Genomic DNA, 22,026 nt, shown 5'->3' on the forward strand with positions numbered 1-22,026 from the left:
GAAATACAGCATATAGGTACTCCAAAGCCAATTCTGGAAAATAATTTCTGTGAAACACCTGTCTTCAAAAAGAAATATATTCAGAGAATGTTATATTTCACTGTATGAATGTCAAATGTTTTATAGTACTGGTTTACTGTATTTTTTGTACTCTATAAAAATAAATACCTAAAATAAATCATTGGCATTCATAACAGAAGTAATCTAAAACAACAGATGTTTGAACTACACCCAATAGGAAACTTATTCCCTTTTTTTTTTTTTCATTTAGTCCTTTTAATAAGAAATGCTTCTGTTACGGATGACCTTGATCTTCATTGAAATGTGCTGTCCACTGCTTTTCTGGTTCTGCCACAGTAGCAATAAATAGTTGTGTAAGGATATGTTTATCTAAATTCCTGCCTGCAAAAAGAAAATGGTATGATTATCTTGTATTTATTGAAACAACAGTTTACATAACAATTCCAGATTATTAAATATTTACTGATTTTCAGAAATTAACAAAAACAATAGTAACTGAATGGTTTCTTTCTTAACTTTCTAGTTAAATCCCTCAGAACCAAACTGGCGTATGGATTACTCACTTTTCTAAAACTATCTGAAGAAAAGTAAAAGATCTAACATGTTCTTATGAATGTTATCACATGATTACAACAAATACATTCATCACAAACTGATTTAGAAAAGGGATTCTTATTGGTTAATGTTGTTTAAGTGGCACATGTATCCCTTCCAACTATTTTTTACTTTGCTTTAGCAGTTTAACCCTTGGTAACTTACCAATAAGGACTAATCTATTTGTCCTCTCAGTGTCATCTTTCCAGCTCACCAGAGTTTCCTCCAGATCATAAAGTTCATGGACACCTTGAACAATCACTTGTTGTGGTTTGTCTTTGATTGACACGAGCCCCTGCTCAAAGGAAAAAGATCCATCAGCTTCAGTTCTAATTAAAAATCATAAATATAGCCATCAGTATTAATGGATTAATTGTTCCTATTCATTTTTAAAATACAAACTCATAAAGAAGATGCTGTTAAAATTACTTAATCCAAATTATTAATTAAGAATTAGTTTCTTAAAACCTCCAACTTTAAAAAAAAGAGATCTGTGCACTACGGTTTCTAATTATAAAATCAATATATGTATTAAGATGTCCTCTCAGTGTTACTTACCACAACCAAAAATGGAAATAATAAAATGGTGTTATGTATCAGATCTACAGACTGTTCATTTACTCTTAAGGATTTTAAAGTTTCAGTTTTAGAGAGAAAATTTGAAAAGTTAAGATGAATACAATAAAGTAGATTTTTAAATGGGTTGCAATAAATGAAGCAGACAATGGTGAAATAAAAGTATTATATTTATCTGCATAAAAGTTTATTTTGTATTGATTTGCAGGACTGAGGAACAAATGTGATAAATTGGCTTCTATGGGGATGAAATTAATATATTTGAAATAGCTTATTAAACATATTTTTTATAAAATTAGTATATATATATTGAAAAACAGAAAGAGACAAATGACTCATAGTCATTCCAACCACACAAAGGTAACCCTTTTAAATATTGGGGGGAGGGGGAGTTTTTCTGATTTTTCTTTTCTTGTACCCAGTTTTGATTTCTACTTTTTTAATTTGAATTTTAATATGTAATGAGAAAATCTTTGGGAAAAATTATTTAAGCATCAATTTTGCATTACTTGTGTAAAGACTCTGAAGCATTAGCTGTCACTGAGGTTAACGTTTTAACATGTTGATTATTATGCAATTAATGCTTGGTAACAGGACAGAGAAGGAAGGCTATTTCAATACAGTTCTGTCCCAGAATCCCCCTCTATTGTGAAGAGAGGAAGGCCAGAGGAAAGAAGAACCAAAGAAGACAACTGCATAAAACTGTCACAAATTTAAGGACAAAATCCAAACTGGGATGGTGCAGGATAAGTTGCTGTGCTGAATTCCGTGCAGGAGTCTTGGTGGCAGCATTAGTGTAAATGCCTGAACTGCTGCTTTTCTGTAACCACTGCTTATTCACTACTAGGGGGTAAAAAAAGTTATAGAGTGAAATAGGATCATGAAATATAGATGGTACTACAGTCATAAAGAAGCAGGAACTGGCTTAGTTCCTCTGAGAATGACTAGGATTCCCCTGTGTTGCTCTGCAGAGCCAGCCCCACGTAGAGCCAGTACAAGAAGTAAAGAAACCTAAGCCTAAAACCTTTATTAATAGTGTCATTCACTGTCATTCTGGTGATCCTGTGTAGTCAGTCACTAGCTGGAGAGCAGGTCAATTTTCTAACATTAATAGTAATGAACAGTAATAAGGAAACCTTTATGCACATTTTTGGACACACGAGTAGACACTCGAATGACTGCTGATTGGGTGAAACATACACCTACAACCACTGCCTCTTTCCATGACATAATTACAGAAATATTAAGTAATATGAATGGGTTTCCACACACAATGCAAGATTTCTTCTAGTCCTTTGTAATTTTGTCTAGATTATGACAAATGTATAGTGTCTGCTAAATGCATCAAGAAACATAAGGTTCAGCAGCAGCAAATTTTCTAATATTGTTTCTCTGTTAACGAACCTCTCTTGGAAAAACAAACACAAGGAAAAGTTTCCATTTTTTTCTAGCTGACCAAGCATATGCCCAGGGGAGGAGAATTTTAATAGAATAATGCTCATTTGTCAGATTAACTGCTCAGAACACCTAGGAATTGAGGGCATCAGGTAACATTTCAAAGCATACAGGTTGTTTTAGCTGCAACACCAAATAAGCTGTATAAATAAAATCATGCTTTATGCAGTGATTTCCAAAGTTCCTTTTAGCAATGGGAATGATAAAGAAAAATGAAAAGAATAAAGGTTATTTGTACTAAAACTAGTGCTTCTGTTCAAAACCAAATATGGTTTAGAATAACAGCCAAGAAAAGGGACTTTGTCCAAAAGCATAAAACTATGTGAACTGCATACTGCACCTTTAGTCGTATGACCTCCATGCAGTGATCGTCCTTGTTTCTCACATTCTTTTCCCACAGGAGATTCTGTATCAAATGACATATTTTAATAAGACCAATCATTGCTAATAACAACAATGCAAGAGTTGATAAATCTTTAACTGGTTAAAAATTGCATTCACCTGAATAAATACATTTAAACTTTCTTCCTTTGCATTTCCTGGTACTTCAAATGTGATCGTAACAATAGTCTGCAAATCAAGTGAGATAATCAATAGCGAATTTTTTTATCAGAATATTTTATTTCAAGAGCTAACATTTTTTCAAAAAGTAAAAACAATACAGTTACTTCCGTGAGTATAAAGAACTACGGTAAAAAACATTTACAAAATTAAGCCGAGATCATAATTCTCTGCATTCAATTATACTCTATTACAAATGTATTCTTAAAAATCTTGTATCTTTTGGAAATTTAATGTTTAAAAAAAAAAACCCGGCTCATTTTGCACCTGTAATCTTAAGGTATCAATCTGATCTGTCTTTGCTTTCTGGGGGTGACATCATCACTTGCAGACTATTAACTTTGAGATATATTTTTCCTCCTGATCTTGAGAAATCTTTCACTGCCAACTCTAAATAATCAGAAACTTAAGATTCCTCTAACAGATCACATAATTAAAAGCCAAACCTGTTTGCCACTGTAACCCAAAATTTCAAGCAAAACAATAAAAACACACAAGGGCTAAGCATAACGTGATAAAAGCACAAACTCAGGTTGGATACGTGGGCTTTTAATATTGGGAATGTTTCAGTATAGTCCTATTTCATTCTTAGCTTAAAGATTATATCAGGAATTATTTCTGCTTTTGGCAGGTTAGAAATATCACAATATTTTTAATGAGTAAAATTAACTCCAATGTGAGACAAAAAAGGTTTTAAAAAATTATGACAACTCATCAACGGGCTCAAATAGGGAGATATACACTTTGGAACTAGATGTTTTTCTGTACATTTTCTTACATTAGACAAACTGTAAAGAAGATAAAATCTGTAAATATGTAAATTTCCAGTGTACAAGATGTGGGTGACAACTCCTAATTCATAATTAGCCCTAATAATAAACTATGCATAGATTGCCACTTGGGTTCTCATTTACCTTCCCATTCTCGAACCCCAGGTCATCCTTATAGGGAGTGAACAAGGCAGTCATGAAAAACAGAGAACTATACTGACATTATTAAGGGGCAAAACTTGAATAACATGCATATAGTATATCCTCAGTATTACACATTTTCAGATTTTTGTTTGCCAATTTATTTTTCTTCTGAATTTAAAATAAATTCTCCTTTAACATGTCTGCAGACAAAAAGAAGCAGAAAAGCTAGGCAATAATTCAGATAACTAAAACCAAAATAATAAATTGCTTCTAAAACAAAATTTAGGAATAATCAGATTTGATTGGTCTGTTTTTGCTTTAACCTACCTGGTTATTTCCCTCAGATTCCTATTTTTACTTTGCAAACAATTCCTAATATGCAATAACTTACCTTCTATCTGTTTTCTTCATCTGGAAAACTAAAGCTATTAATATGCTTAAATCCTCAATCTGTATCTACACACTCCAGTTTTTTGAGCCTCTCTGCCTTTGTAATATTTCTACTGTGCAATTCTGCCAAGATTGAATATATTGTGTTTTCTTCCAGATCGGTTTACACTCCAGGTTTCTCTATTTCTAGGATCCTCTAGTCAAACTAGACTTCTTTGCCATTACTCCTCCCTGTTCTTACCTCTCCATAATCAGTCAGTAAGGATATTCAGGCAAGTGTACCTGTGAAATATCTCTTGACATATCCCATTTCTATCCTCACTGTAACCAACACAGCTCAGGCACTTATCACATGGTATTGCCCTTTTCCTTACTCCTTCCTGTCAAAAAACCAACCAGTTCAAGGATAGTTTTTGGTATGTAATTCAGAATAGCAGTTACCTTTCTAAGGAGAAGAGAATTCCTGAATGGGGAGAGGGACAAGGGAACTCTCAAAGGTGTTGGAAATCCGTATTTTGACCTGATTGAGTTACATATATGTGTGTTTCTGTGTGCATATGAATACATATAGGTTTAGATACATGTAAATATTCATTGACATGTATACTAAAAACTTGTATATTTACTGTATGTTAAAGAAAATACATGAACTACATACCCAAATACTTAATATCTTTTGTGAAGCCTCAGAAGGATTAAACCCAATGAGACTGTTCAGCTTCTGAGTGCCACAGCTCACAATCTGCAATAATATTAAATTCCGACCCAGGTTTCTATATCTAAAGCAGGAAAGTGCATCAGAATCACTTATAGAGCTTTAAAAAAAAAAAGATGTGCCCTATTTACTATTGAAATGACATGATGTCTGGGATTTGCCTTAACATACTCCTGCAAGGGTGATGAGTACATGTAAGCTCATTATACTATTCTCTCTACTTTTATGAATGTTTGAAACTTTCTTTAAAATTTATTTTTTTAAAAGTATTTAAAACCTATTTAAATTATTTTTTAAAAAGTTAAAAAATGCTCCAGCAAAAGAAATGCTAGGGGGACAGATGAAATCGAATCACAAAATGCTGACAGCCATTGAAACTGGGTGATGGGTTCAGGGGGATTTATTTCATTATTCTCTTGAATATTATGTATGTTTGAAATTTTCCATAATAAACTGTTAAAATACTCATACACAATAATATATGCACACCCAAGCCTGATTCCTGGAGATTCTGAGAGGTAGGGGCTACTGAGTATCCAATTAAAAAAAAAAAAAAAAAATGCCACAGATGATTCTGATATACACCCCTATTTGAGAGTCACTACTTTTCATTCTTTTAACAAATATTCACTGAGTGCCTACCATATGCCAATGTTTAACAATGAGGAAACAAAGACACTGTCCCGTCCTTAAGGAATTTATAGTCTACTGCAAGGGAAAAGCATTTCAACCCAAAATACAAGGCATTATAAATGCCATGATAGGAGTACACTCAAGGTACTATGGGTGTAAAGATATGGACCATTACAAAGGTCCTTGAAAGTGAGAACCACGTTTTCTTCATCTCTTAATCCCCATTTGACTCCCAGTATGATGTCTTTCACCAAGGTCAGTAAGGAAGTGCTTCAAGTTCATCTAAGATTGAGTATCATAAATGGTTAGTTTTCCTCAAAAATTCTACTGCCAAGGACTTGTATTCCTTTCATTCATTCATTTCAAAGATTAAGTGAAGATGAATATTCTATTAAGTCAAGTTTCTCAGAAAAAAGGTGCTACACACATAGCTATACAGATCTCCATAAATCTGAGCCACAATAAAAACAAATGAGCTACGGTTATCTTGGTCCTATTAAAATCACTAATGATTCAAGAAATCAGTGCCTGTTTCAAGACAGACAAGGGGAGACTAGGTACACTGGTTACCCACCGACCCTCTCCTTCTCCCTTTGTTTTAAATGGCGCAAAGAAGTTATCCTAAAACTCTACCACCGATGATTTGCTTAAAAAAAAACAAGGGCAGGGTGAAAATACATTTTATTTGTTCTATCATAAACATTTACCTCAGGAATCAGAATTTTAGAGCATGGGAAAAAAAAAAAAAACACCTCAAGGAGTTCAAATTTACAGTGCTACCTGAAGGTGAAACTCAAGTCAATTTTAATTTAAACAGGCCATGGATGCTCACACCAGTCTTTTCCTTAAATCGGTTTAATATAGTAAAAATCAAATCGCATTTAGAACCCCCAGGCTGCTTTTAAGTAGTAATTCCCAAAGAAGGACTGACCAAAAGATGTTGAGTGATCTATAGAATGCAGAAACTAGAAAGTAGGATTTCCCAAGATCCTAAACAACTTTGGTTTGATGAATTCCATTTATGTGTTAAAAGGCTGGATTAGATGATCTCAAAAGCATCTGAAATTATGAAAACTATCAACACAGTTTAAAATACCTTTCTGGAAAGCATTCTAATAAAACAGTACTAAAGATAGCCAAATTAATTAAAAAGATACTTCAAAAAGTTTTTTTAAATGCTTTTTACCTGATCAAGATGAGGTTGTGTTGCTGGCACATGCTGAAGTTTTTTCTGCAAACTGAGAACAACTGATAAATTTGGAGATCAATACACTTCTGACTTAACCTTATATATTACTTAAAGACAGAAAGTTAAATAAGGAAGAGACTTTCAATAACTAAATACATTTCATAGTTCTAGCTTTACAGCTGTTCACATATTCTAATAGACAAAAACCGGAAGAATAGGTATTTTAAAACCTTTCTTTAAAAAATTGTATGCATTCACATGCATACACATACATACAATAAAGAAGAAAAGTAACCTTTTAGTAACATTATTTTGGGTAGTTAAACTTGTCAGTAGATTTTTTTAAAATTCCAATAGGTCTAATATACTAGATATAGAAAAACATATTCTAACCATTTTAATATTGCTCAAAATTTCATCAACTCTCCTCATGTTTTCTAATATGAAAGTAATGCTGGTACCTAAGGAAACTGTTAGAAAGGTAAATTTTCCTTTTTCACTGCTATCCCTTGAATATATCTGTGTATTAAAAAACAAATAATATTCACAAATATAAATCCTCTATACCATTAGTTACTGGTTAAGAAAAAACAAAAAGTCAGAATCTTAAAAATGCATTGTTTTTGATATGAAAAGAGCAAGAAGATCAATATGGCATAACAAATTACAACCATAACAACTGTAGCATACACTTAGACACTGATGGGGTGGGATGGGAGGGTAAAAAGGACATAAAACTTTGCAGATGTTTTGCCTTAAAGAACAGTGAGAGGTAAATTAGTAAATTTAGTTTAGGAAAGAGAAGGGGCAAGTAAGAACAGCTGGAGTGAATGGGTCTCACTGGGGGGTCTTGGTAGGAAGAGTGTCAAATTAGCTGGTTTTTTCAGGAAAAGATTCTCCTGTTCAGCAGTTAAGCACAAAATGAAAGTTATGCAAAGGCCTTATCCATAGTGGTGGGATCATATTAAATAGCTATGACTTTAAGTGTCACTAATTAAGTGTCACTAATGCATTATAACTGCTCTTAAGCAAGTGTGGAATCAGATTACTTTACAAAATCTTTGAAAAATCATATGCCTTTTCTTTCTGCTCGATATTTAATGTTGTTGGACAATGACTGCCTTAAACTTAATATGCAAGCTAAAAGTAAAAATTTAACAATGAACATTTAAGTTTAGTTCATAGTAAGTCTCAGAATTTTGTGCCCTTTAATTTGTTCTTGATCATATAAATGAAGGGAAGTGTAACCTAGTCTAGTGGACAAGTATATGGAACGGAAACCTGAAATTCAGGAATCAGAATCCCCATTTTGCACATTTACTTGTAATCTTGTAACACCTTTTGTCTCTACACTAACAAAGTGTGTAAATCTAAAATAGTTTAGTGTTCCATATATAAACCATTACATTCTCTGTAAACCAGTGATTTAATTCTTCTCTTAGTAAGATAGGACTAACACCTCTTCCTATTTTTCCCAACTAAAGATTAAGAATGATATAAAAAAAACTAGTTGCTTTGGAGAAAGTATCTTTATTATGCAAATTATAGCAAAAAAAAAAAAAACAGTAGAAAGAAAAAAACTTTGATACATTGAATATAAAGTGAGAAATAATTTCATACTAAAAACAATTTTTTTTAAGTTTTAAAAAAAGGAATAAAACTTTTATGAAAGGGAAAGACAAAGATTTCAACAAAGAAATATTTCAGTGATCTACATATTAATTAACAACCAACTTTGCAAGCTCTTAGTTAGACCCAACAGAGGTATATAAGCTAAAAAAGGGCAAACTTCTGGCAGCAATGTTTAATTTTTCCCCCTATAACTACATTTAAATATATCACAGGATCTGTAGCCATCAAAACTGCCCATAGACTCAAATAAAATAATATAGTTTTAGGCCAGTTTTGGAAAATGAGAGAAAGGGAGCAGGGCTAACTGCTGACAAATTGTAAAATATTCAAATGATATGCATTGGCATTTTAAAATAAAAAGAAAAAAAGAAACAGCAGGATAAAGATGAAGATGGGCCAGATCTCCAGTCATTGCAGAAAGGGGTAACAAGAGACAAAGGTTCTTACACTCCCAACAGGTCCTAAAATTAGGTGACAGCTTCAGCCTAATAAAGCCAGAACTAAGAAGGGAGAAAAGACCATTTTAAAATGACCAAACCAAGTTTATGCTCTAGGGCCATATTTGTTTAATGGGTGGTGATGGGAGAATCCTTTTATTTCAAAATTAGAAATAAAAAGCCTTTGTATGAAAACACTTGGTGTAATTTTATGATTTTGCTACTGTATAATCAGTTATCGCCAAGTGCAAGTGATACTGGGTACCTGAAGCTGACATCAGGCAAAGGGCTAGGGTGCTGAAGGAGATTTCACAATTTTGCACAAGGGCCCCCCAGTCAGGATATAACTATTTCTGCCATAAAACAATAAGTGGGCACTTTGACTTTACATAATTTACGGAATTTTTTTAAAAATCAGGAGTCACTTCATATGTAATTCAGGTATATCAAAATTTCCTATCTTCCTACTAACTTAAATTAGAAAAGCAAATACTGATTTTGTCCAGAAACCCTGGTAATATCTTTGTAATTTTAACCTGTTATTCATTACTCTGAAAAGGTTCTACAGGTGAAATGGTTAGCTCTTAATTGAGGAAAAAGACTTAGATTCCAGAATGACTATGTCACTTACAAGTTGACCTGAGTTCCAGTTTTCAAACTGAAAAGGAGATAATTGCCCTGCCTACTCCACATTTCTGGGTGTTGAAACAACCTTCAATTTATTTTATTTCTTTTTTTAATGAACTAAACATGAATTTAAATTCTCAAATTTATAAAGTAAAAGAGGCCCAGTAAAACACTATTATTCCCTACCTCATGGCTACTTTAGATGCTGTTTTTAAAATGCAAACAATACTGAAGACTAAGGAAAAAAAAAAAAAAAAAAAACAACAACTAGTTAAAAATAAGTTTTTAAGGACAGAACCCAAGCAAAATTAGGAAAATATGTATATGTGAACAGGCATTAGGAGTTTCAAATTTAGAACCACACACCACTCCTGCTTTTAAGCAAAATTGCCTCAGCAACTCTAAATACCCAGAGGTGTCCATATTCATGGTCTTATGTGGACACACATGAGACTTAAAAAGCTACAAATGCCCAGGAGTCATTACTCTTTACCTTCCTTATGAAAAAGATACCTCTGGGAAAGAGGCAAGACTGATCTAACACTGAGAAGGGAGGTGTTTGTGTAAATCTTTCTGGATATTGCATGTATTTTCCCAAAGAAAAAGTACTATTATTTAGCGTTTGGTGTGGAAGTATTAACAATTAGTTGGCCATTTATACTATCATTTTTATAGTAAACTGAATTTTTATTTCTAAACAGTTAACAAAACTTTTAAAAACATAACTCATTAAGAATGGTCCTGCGTGCCAAAGGAATGACAGGAAGTGTACAACTGTATAAAATTGCTCCTGTAAGCATGCAATGAAAGATATATGACAATAAAGGTGACGAAAATATAGAGAACATACCTTATTCCAGAGAGACTGTCAAAGGCATGAAGATCTAATACATTAGAGAGATCAACTCTAAAAGGAAGAAAACCAATGTGAACAGAGTGCAATTCTGTGAAATATACAATTAACCCCCCAAAAACAAAAATACTCCAGGACTCTTCTTTTGCCAAAAACATCAACATAGAGATTTATCAGCATATTATACTATTTTTGGAAATAAATAAAAATAACAGGAAGGAACAAAAATGCTTATTGTACAGAAATCTTTACACATAAAATTTATACTTAATATTCATAAAAGAGAATGGATGGAGTAAGATCAAGACAGAAAATTACTTGGCTATTACTTCAACAAGCTGTAGAGTTTTTTGCTTGCTTGCTTTTTGCTTTCAATTGTCTTTTCAATCCTGAAACTTGCTTCACGAGCTTTCAAATACATTTTTATAGGAAAAAAAAAATCACTTAACTGAAACTGTTCTAAGCAGCAGCTAATTACTCAAAAGACAACATGAAGGAAATGGAACAAATGGAAATAATATAATAGTGTAGGTACATTACCTTTGGAATTTTTGTATTTCTTTTACTCCACCTCCCATCCAGCCCCCATGAAGTAATATTATCTAACATTATACGAATAATGGGTAGACAAGCAACGAGTGTATAAATATTGATTCCTTCTAGGATTCTTATCTACATCCAAAGAATGTGGTTTGATTTCATTTCATTCAGAAAGGGGTTGCTTGCAGACTGAAACTTCCCAGTTACTGCCCTATCTTAACAAACATTATATGTGTCAGCATTATTTAGTGATAATTAAATCTGGTTAGGAATGCAGAGATTCAAATCAGATGAGAACAGCATACAACAGTTAGCATTAGGTTTGATTTAAGTATATGAAAGTAAATTTATAAAGGCTGGTGAATTAATTTCAATTTTTATTAAGGCTACAAAACACCACAGGACAGTGATTTGATCTATAATCAAAGCTAAAATGAAAGAATTTTTAAAGAAAAGGACAATAGTATAATCAAGTTTCAAAATTAGACTCTAGGAGCTCACCAAACATTTATTAAATTTTCTTAGAAGGAAAATTAAACTTGGTCAAATTCAAAAAATTTTTAAATGTGCAAACATGTAAGATAAAACATCTCCTTTAACATAGGACTGACCAGCTGTGCTTGCTTTGTTCATTCTCAGCAGTCAGCCATATATTCACACTGTGGCAACAATAATCTGTTAGATTATGAATGCTTACTGTGGCACAAGTTAGATAAATTCCCATTTTATTAAAAAAAGAACCCTCCAAAGTTCTGTATGAATGTAGCAACATTTCAAATTCTGGACATTCCAGATGTGCAGAATTAGGAAAATTATCAAGCAAAGAAGTAAATGTTCCATGAAGAAATGTTTGAATATCAATTTACACTGAGACATCAATGCCTTAACATTAAACATATTTCCTTTTTCACCCTTACTATTGAGCAAATATTTATATTGACAGTCACAAATGAATGAGCTTTTCCCCCAAGTTTATCATCTTTAGCTCAGGAAATTGCTTAAAATTTAATGAAGCTTACACATGCTAACTGTGTGAACACTAAAATTCAGTTTTGAAACAAAAGCTTCTAAATAAACTACAGTTTCACTGTGACAGTGTCCTTGAGAATATATGTCATATTTAGAGAATATTCTCCTTTACTCCCAGATTCTTTTGGTATTTCCAAAAGTAGGACAAATTATACTCTGGAAAATAAAGAAATGGCAACATTTCTCACTGTTATCTCAGAAGATTCTAAATGGAGAGTGAAAGAGTATTAAAGGTCCAAGTTTCCAGATGAAAGTTTCTATGAACTTTCCCTTAACACAGTACAGCCATGAAAAACAAATTTCGTTTCTGATACATGTGACAACATGGATGAACCCTGACAACATCATGTTGTGGGATATAAGCCAGACAACAAAGGACAAATACTGTATGATCTCACTAATAGAATAAGTAAACTCATGGAATCAGAATCTAGAATGTAGGTTACCAGGGGAAGGGGTAGAGATAACGAATGAGAAGTTAAGATACAAAATGTACAGGGTTCCTATCTGGAATGATGGAAATGTTTTGGTATTGGATGGTGGTGATGGTAGCACAATATTGTGAATGCAATTAACAACACTGAAATATATATATCTCAATGTGATTAAAAGAGGAAATGTTAACAAAATTATGGTTAACAAAATTAAATTTTTTAAAAAAAAAATCCATGGGAAACTACACTATACAAACAGTGAACCCTAAGTTAAATTATAGACATAATATAGTTTCAAATAGTTTAATAATATAAATATATTTAATAGTACAACTATAAAACTGTGCTTTCATCAATTGTAACAAGTGTTCCACACCAATGCAAGGTATTAATAATAGGGTGGTATATGGGAATCCTGTATTTTATGTATGCTTGTTCTAAAAATGCACAACTTCTCTAATAAAGAAAAAAACTTAAATAAGTTATTTAATTAATTTCCCCCCTTTTCCAAGGCATATGACTTGAGAACTATGGCATCAAATATATTTAATTTTCTTCCTTTGAAGAAAAAAAAATAAGATCCCTTCCAAAAGTACAAAATAGGAGGGGAAAAAAAAACAAATATTAACCCAAAGACTATTGCCATAATGTTTAAACTGAATGGGACAATGAAGCAAACATAAAGGGGGAAGAAAAAAGTTCAAAAGTTCATATGGTTTGTTAATTTTTTTTAGTATGGTAAGAGTATATTGGAAGGAATGAAGTTATTTCAGGATATTTGTCTTTCCCATTGTTTTGTTTGTTTTGTTTGGAAATGCTTTTTTATTTGATAAATAATTTTTTTAAAAAGCTCATCTTTTCTCCAATTTCTTAAACAGTCTATGCCAGGAGTATTTAATCTTTTACTTACAAAGAACTAATTTCAATTTTCCCTATATCTAAAGGCTGCTTTAAGTACCTTGTCAAAGACCACGGACAGGGAAATGACAAGAGAGAAGGATTTGGTCTTCCAAGGTGAGGAGTGAAGTTTGGCTGCTACTCTAGGAAAACTGTCCACAGTAATCTTTTCTTCCAGTTATTCTCACAAACAAGGTCCACCAGCCAATCCCTGATCTATGAGTTATAGATACCATCCACTAGCTTATTACTGAACTTTAGGACTAAATCTATGAATGCCTCCACCCAGATGCATCTCAAACTCAATGTTTACAAAATTGAACTAATCACCTTTTCCAAATCAACTTCCTCCACTTCCCACCTCAAACTTGCTCCTCCTTCCTAAACTACCTTAGAGAACACCACCACATTCAACCCATCTCCCAGGAGTTACATTCAACCCATCTCCCAAGAGTTACACTGCTTTTAAAATCCTTCACTAACTCCTTGTTCTCTATAGTATAAAACCCAAACTTCATATTATGGCACTCAAGATTCTACTCTTCGGCCATACCTCTTTTTCTCCCTGCAATACAGGTGTTCTAGCCATGCTAAAATATTCACTGCTCCCTAGAATAGAGAATCTTCCCACATGCCATTCCTTAAGCTTTAAAAGTCATCCCTACTCTTATCCATCTGGAAAACTCCTATTCATTCCAACACAGTCAAAATTTTCCTTACTCTCCATCAAGAAGGGTTGAGTAGTCCTCTCCTCCTGTTCTTAGACGATTCTATGCATTTTATATATTTGTTATATATTTAATAATATTTAATATAATGTTTTTTGCTTGTTTGCTTCTTCCTCTCCTTGAAGGCAGAGTTTTTGCCTTATCTATTGCTTAACTCCTTAACATGCTATAAAATGCCTGGCAACTAGTAGAACAGTCAAATAGTTGTAGAATTGAATAACTTAAAATAGATCAATTGGATTTTGGCTTTCCTCTGTTCTGAAGTGTCCACTTAAATCTCTTAAAAGCCTGGAAAAGATAGGAATGACACTTCTAATCTTCCACTCCTATGTCTGAAGTTATTAGAACTTCTATCTGCCCTTAAATCAAATTAAATTTTATGATTAAAACACTGCTACATCAACAGGCTCTTACATTATATAGCTACAGTCAAAACTGTATACCTTGCATGATGCAAGGACTTGAGTACATGATACTTGTACATAAAGAGTGACCTAAATATATGTGCCTGCAGGCCCACAACCATGAATGGTAAAGATTCTCAACAATGATTATGGAATGTGAAGCCTATTCTTAATCAACTAAATTATTGTTTTAATGGAGATGATCCAAACAAAGACAACCATGAAAATAACCAATGGGAAGGGCTTCATAACTGAGGAAATGTGTAAGAACAAGTATGGATAATAATTTTCATAGACTATGAAATCAAATATAAGAAAATAAAATAAAGAAGCCTACATCTTCTCCAAAAGACAATTAATACCAAAGAAATGTACATAAATGAACCAAATAATGAGGAAACTTCAGAAAAATCCACACAAAAGGACATTTTACAAAATAAATGATCTATAATATAGAAAAGGTTCAAAGTCACAAAAGTAAAGCAAAGACTAATGACTAAAAGAAACCAAAGAAATATGACAGCTAAATGCAATTCTTGTTCGGAACTGGATCCTTCTATAAATGACATTTATTGGGACAGCTGGAGATTACTGTAATCTTATTGATTCTTACTGATTCTTATTGATTGAAATATTTATCATCTATTACATATATATCTATTAAAAATGTTTGAAGTGCCTTTGTAAACACATAGTTGCTGTTTACTGCTTTTGATGTTCTAAATTTCAAAAGGATATATTTCAAAATTAAAATTTCACAGATGCTTTAAAAAAAAAACACAAACGCTGCTACATCTATATGCCATTCTTATTCCTTAATCTTAGAATACTTAAGGTGAGCCTTTTTCCACATTAAGCTTACACCACTTTTACTATTGCCAGGGTCCTTAAAAGCACAAAATGCTAAAGGAATTACAATAAAACAGTAAAACAAAACTTCCATCAGAGTGATTTCAACTATTTTGTTATGAGCCAAACCTCCAGTTTCTAAACTGGGAAGCTTGACTTGCTATGCCTCAGAGAATTTCAGAAAATATTTAATAACTGATTTTTGATCCAATAGTAAGAATTCTACCATGGACACCCGACCTTTACTGAAAAGAATACTAGCAAAGATTCTTCATAGCAAGACATGCTAGTTCAGAAAGTTCCTAGATTTTCAATATATACTGGCAAATATCAGACACTGAAGAAACTGAAGAAAAAAGGAGAATTTGTTTGCTTGTTCATTCATCCACTTGAAGTAATAAAAATTAAACTGCATGTGAACCATTCTGTAATATTAATAGATATCAGAAATGTAATATAGAAATCAAAATCATTACATGATAAATGGTTCAAGATGAAGCCTTTAAGCAAGAGATGGAGATGTCCAAAATGCAAACCAGCATAAAGACAAGTTAAGCAAGATAAATCCAGGGACCTTTAAAAAATTGATTTAAGATATTTACAAATATGAACTAAGTAAATGCTACTATTAAAGAACCAAAACTATTTAGGGGTAACATTTTTAAATGCTTACTTAATAGTTGTGTGGTTGTCTTCAGGTCATTTTGGATAGAACAGAAAAATTCAAGAAAAAAAGAAAGTAAAATGAAATGGGAAAAGAGTGATACTGAGGAAAGGCTCATGGTATGAGTTACGATATCAGAAATTTTCAACAATGGAATTTGAATTGCAGGGAGCATGTTTGGTATATGCTTCTGGAGGACTTAAACTAAAGTTATTTTTTGGTACCCCTGCCAGCAGATGAACTGCTCCTGAAAATGCATACCAAATTAATCCTCCAGCTGTTCACGCCCATATAAACAGCTGCTGCTGGTCCTGCCTAACACTTATGGTAGTCTGTCAGCACCTCTAATCTCTGCCATAGCAGACAAGCCACTCAAGTAAGGCCTCTGCTGCACTTCCAAGGAAAGAATCTCTCAAGTAGGGACTGGGTGGAACTAGACTGTCAGCTGTAAGCCTCAGAGCTGCTGGCTGCATGTTGCTGGGTCTATCAGCTGCTGAGCCATTATTGCCAGAATAAGACCCTAACAAAATATATCTGTACAGAAAGTTTCTGAAACCACAATAGCAGTTAATGGAAAACAGAGTTCACTCTACAGAAATCCATTTTACAGATGTTTTCAGAGCACAACTATTATATAAAGTAATGCACACCTGTACAGAGAACAAAATGAGAGAACCTACAGAGAATGGAAATCAAAATTTTAAAAAGGGATATGTAAGAAACCTAAAGATAAAAGTTATTAATATTTTACATGTTGCATTTTTTTTTGCAAACTACAAAACACTTAGGTTTTTAAAAATATTAAAAATCTATTTAAATATTTCAAATTAAGATAAGATTCCTAACAGTATAAACTTTCAGATTTCTGTACTGATTATCTTCTTGAGTGGTAGACAGCCTTATCTTTTTTTCCTCATTAAGCAAAAGCAATTACACAGTGTTATCATGGCTCTGAAGTTATGGTTCAAAAAAGTAAAGCAAATGTGGTAACTAAATATGCCAAACTAATTTATAAAGAGCAGTCAAGACAACACTTTATGTGTCCCATTTTTTAAAAATGCACCTGCATCATTATTAATCTCAGAATCAAGAATATTTATTATTAATATTCAATTAATATTATTTAGTATTAACATTAATAAATGCTTTTAAAAGTACCTTGATCTTTGTGTTTCCAAAATTTTTCCTAATCCATTCATTGATCTGAAGTAAAAAGATGAGGAAGGAAAGGCAAAAAAGTAAATATTAACTTCTGAAAAACACACACAAGGCACATTACTTCTAAAACAGGAAATAAGCATGTATGAATATATCTGGAACTAGAAAAAATAAAAAATAGCCACTCAAAAATTACATTTTTAATAGTTTAAATATTCTTTTCCTTCACACTATAAGTCTGATATACTCCACTTAAGAAAACTTGATATGCAAAAACCTGCTGCATGCAAATCAAAAACACAATGAGATACCACTTCACACCCAATAGGAAGGCTATAATAATAATAACAAAAAACTTTTTTAATGGAGAATAACAAGTGTTGGTGAGGATGTGGAGAAATTGGAACCCTCATGTATTTTACCAGTAGGAATGCAAGATGGTTCAGCTGCAGTGGAAATAATTTGGCTGGTCCTCAAAAAGTTAAACATAGAATTACCATTTGACCCAGCAATTCCACTCCTAGTTATATACTCAAAATAACTGAAAACAGGTATCAAACAAATACAGCTACATACATGTTCCTAACAGTACTATTCAAAATATCCAAAAGATGGAAACAACCCAAATATCCATCAAGAGATGAATGACTTACTGTGGTAGATACATACAATGGAATATTATTCAGTCATAAAATGAATGAAGTACTGACACATGCTACCATGAGTATGACCTTGAAAACATTATTCTAAGTGAAAGAAGTCAGGTACAAAAGGTCAAATATTGTATGATGCCATGCATATGAAATATCCAGAACAGAGACAGAAAGCAGACTGGTGGTTACCAGGGGCTGAGGGCAATGGGAAAGAGTGAGTAACTGCTTAGTGTGCACACGGTTTCCTTTTGGGGTGACGAAAATGTTTGGAACTACATAGGGGAGATGATTGTACAATATTATAAATGTAAATGCTGATGAATTGTCTACTTCAAACTGGTTATTTTTATGTTATATGAATTTTGCCTAAACTGAAAAAAAAAAAAAAAGTTAAAATAGTTTGTAATTTACCAAACTGCTTCTTCCAAATTCTTTTCTGGTATTCTTATATAGGCTGGCAGTAAGACGGCTAATAGTATTTCTGGTGTTAGAGAGCCGGCTTAGATAATCAATATGTGTAAAATTTATAAAACCCAAATAATAATAATTATCCCTTTTATGTGGAAAATGTTTGTTAAATAGATTATGTTCTCCTTTCTAGCAATCACAATGTTACATAAGATTTTGAAAACAGAAGCAAAATTTAGAAGACCACTGTCAACAGGGGTAAACTAATCTCTATTCACTGCTTTCTATGAAAGTATCAGACATCTTTTTCTTTCATTTTTTTATTCACTATAACTTGAAATCAGTATATAAGCTTTGAAAAAAATCTACATTATAACAAGGTTAATAATAGCTAACAGAGTACTTACTATATTTTAGGCACTGTGCAAAGTTTAACAACATCATCTTATATAATCCTCATATAAACTAATGAGGTAAGTATTATTCCCGTCTTACAGGGGAGACTTTTAATTTAAAAAGTTAAATAAATTCCCTAAGAACACAGTGAAGAACAGACCAACAATTAGGACCCAAGCATTCAAAGTCCATAATCTTAAGTATTATACAATACTAACTACCCTCTCTACATGAAGACATTATCATAAACTGCCCCCTCTATATGGTGATAGTATCATAATTTTTTACAGTAAAGTTTAAGGATATTATGATTAAAATAAGACCAAATATGAAGAAATACATGTATTTCTTTATTCCATAATCATTAATCATTGCACCCAATCTCCTAATGAGCCTTACCTTTATTGACTCAATTTATAACATATAATACATGAACCGGCACTGACAGATTCAAAATCTGATGTCAGTAGAAGTTATAAAAACCAGAAAGAGTAATTCTGAGCCATCATGCACAGGTATCATACTCATTAAGGATGACTAATAATAAAAGCTATTAAATGTCTTTTTGTATATGGCATTTATTAGTTTTGGACTTACAAAATAATACTAAATCAAGTCCATGAACTCTAACTACGTATTTGAAAAGTCTGTCCTTGTTTAGAAAGGAATGGGTTCTCCAGAACAGTCAGTAAAATGACTTTTGGATCATTTAACACATACTTGGGTATCATTCCTATTGTCCTGTGTTTATCAGCCTTGACCATGGACACTGAGGACAATAAAGCAAGCTGGAAGACAGGGCATGGCTAGTTGACAGTTAAGGAAGACATCAATTCAACAAGGGTTCAGAGAAAACTGAAACCACCTGAGTGAGGGAAAACTTCACAGAGGAGGGGTGTGTGTGGGTGTGTTTAGGTGTGGGTGAGTGTATGTTAAATGGGTTCTACAGAATGGATAACATTGTTTAAAAAAAAAAAACAGATGAAGGAATTCAGGGATTGTGTGTGAAGGAAGAATTTGGCAAGACACATACATGGGAAAGTTAAGTTAATCATCCTAAAGTTAGGGAGACTTCATATTGGGAAAGAATCCAAGAGAAGATAGGAAAAGGCAGTGTCAAAGGACCTTAAACATCAGTCTCCAATTTTTGAATTATATTCTGTAAGAAATGGGGAATCATTTCATATATTATTATTTACATAACAATCAGTCTGCCCACAACAATATAAGTAATTCTCACTTGAAGCAGGTCAACCTTGAACCTTAAGTTTCTACAGGGCAATAAGTCATGGTAAAAATATTTCATATAGTACACTTCGGATTTGTGGGTATTTAACACATTTATACTTTTGTACCTAATGGTTGTTCTTAATTTGTGTAAATCCTCTTCTGGAACCAAGTCTGTTTTATTGATGATGATGATATCTGCCAAGGCAACCTGCCTAAATTAGCAAACAAAGAGTAGACATCAAAAGGGAAAAGTTAAGAAATTAAAAACAAAAAGATCAATATAATGCTCTATAATAGTGATTCTGTTTACTCCTCTCTGCTTATCATTCTTCAGATAGTATGAATGAATTGTATTTGTCATTATATAAATTCTGATTTCACATTATTCATTCAAAAATATTTACTGAGAGCTTCTACTTGCACAACACTCTGGATCTACAAAGATAAGCCTCAAAAAATATGATAGTTTCAAGTCATGCTTTCCTTTGTAAAGAAATATATAAAATGTATATATCCAATATGGTAATAACAAAGATAGCCTAGTGAACAAAATATCCTATTTAATAGTTACCATAATTTTCAAAGTAATAAAGAGAACACTTAACATTAACACTATATTAGTTTTTTTAAAAATGCATTTCAGAAGATATTTTATGATCTTGCATAAATGCCTTCTATACCACTACAAATATATATTATCTTTGTAAAATAAATATGCAGATATTCATGTTAAAGAACTCAGTTGACAATACTGGATAACAAAATGGCTTACTCTAACTAGAAGTTCTATTTTCTATTAACAGAAGCAGTAAGGCTGAGGATTCTTTAAATTTTGTTCCATTCTTCAGAAAATTTTCATCATGAGACTATTTGTTCCTAACCTTTATCTCATGCTACCTAAAGGTATAGCCAGTTATTTCAAAGAACAAAACCAAATACTCAAACTAAATTAACTTTAACTGAAAAGGCAGCTTTCAACAGTATGTACAACACAATCCCATTTTTGTTTAAGTAAATTCTAAATGAATGACTGAATATATATCTATTTCTCAAAGGCAACCCCTGAATTGGAGGACTACTACATTTAACTCTCTTTTGGCTTTTAAAACATTTTGTCATTTTCTATTTGGCTTGTTTATATTTTCTATATAACCTTTTTTTTTTTCCAAGGAAAAAGTTACAAAAACATTTCAGTTCATTCTAATTAGAATCATAACTATATACCTAAGGCAGTGTTTAGGTACAATTAAAAAACCACAAAGTACATACTCCCAAATAGTAGGGAATCAATTGTTTTAGTCATTTTTATTTATGTCTGGATTATTCATAGCAAATCCCAGGGGGCCTCACTGTTAAAACCAGCAGCGTATTTATTGACTGTCATTTATCTCAAACCTTTATCCCATTAGCAAGAATATGCTCAGAACTGGCAAACTACCTTAAATATTTATAAGTCTGGAGACAATCCAATCAGGAACATAATGGTCTTTAAATAAAACATAATATTCTAAATGCCAAATTAATTTTACTTTTTGTTCTGCTGTTCTGAATAACAGTAAACATTTAAATCAAATAAATTACTGTTAAAGAAGACAATAAGTGACCCAACTATTTTTGATAATAACCTTCATGAAGAAATTGTTTGAGAACAAGAAAGTATTTGAAAACATTAATGCTTCAGGGCTCCTCACAAAGAACTCTTATGTGCAGTACTCATCTTATGCTATAATAAGAATGGTTTTAAACAAAATTTTATTTATAGTCCATTATGAACTGCTAGCAATGATTTAACTACAAGAAAAAAGAAAAATTTTCCTTGACTACATTGTTTTAAATTTATTTTTTAGTTTGCGTTTGGTTTTCATACTAATGATTTTCTTTCTAGTTAGTCAGCTATCAATATAAACTTTAAATTGAAATACCTAGTAGCTTCATTGATAATGCCATCAGCTTTTTCTTCTGATAAATGCTAAACAAAAACAAAGTTTTAAAAAGTTTACTGTATTGTAACGCAAAATATAACGTCAACATAAAGGATT

General features: G+C 32.3%; 1 protein-coding gene across 5 annotated transcripts in view; it reads right to left on the reverse strand.

Annotated features, from left to right (window-relative positions):
- Positions 1-205: 205 nt before the first annotated feature.
- Positions 206-22,026, reverse strand: part of LOC119504870 (COBW domain-containing protein 3) — a 50,138-nt gene continuing 28,317 nt past the window's right edge. For 3 of the 5 annotated variants that reach the window (XM_037797469.1, XM_037797468.1, XM_037797472.1), the window contains 9 exons: positions 21,910-21,956; positions 20,113-20,199; positions 17,301-17,345; positions 10,595-10,651; positions 7,046-7,097; positions 3,148-3,216; positions 2,987-3,052; positions 781-910; positions 206-402 (listed from right to left, as the gene is read on the reverse strand). In XM_037797469.1, the coding sequence (XP_037653397.1) occupies positions 296-402; positions 781-910; positions 2,987-3,052; positions 3,148-3,216; positions 7,046-7,097; positions 10,595-10,651; positions 17,301-17,345; positions 20,113-20,199; positions 21,910-21,956 (660 nt within the window). In that variant the 3' untranslated portion in view covers positions 206-295. The remainder of the gene's footprint in view (positions 403-780; positions 911-2,986; positions 3,053-3,147; positions 3,217-7,045; positions 7,098-10,594; positions 10,652-17,300; positions 17,346-20,112; positions 20,200-21,909; positions 21,957-22,026) is intronic. The other 2 variants (XM_037797471.1, XM_037797470.1) reach the window with 1 other exon arrangement.

Source organism: Choloepus didactylus, chromosome 10 (genome assembly GCF_015220235.1).
Source record: "Choloepus didactylus isolate mChoDid1 chromosome 10, mChoDid1.pri, whole genome shotgun sequence".
NCBI lineage: Eukaryota > Metazoa > Chordata > Mammalia > Pilosa > Megalonychidae > Choloepus > Choloepus didactylus.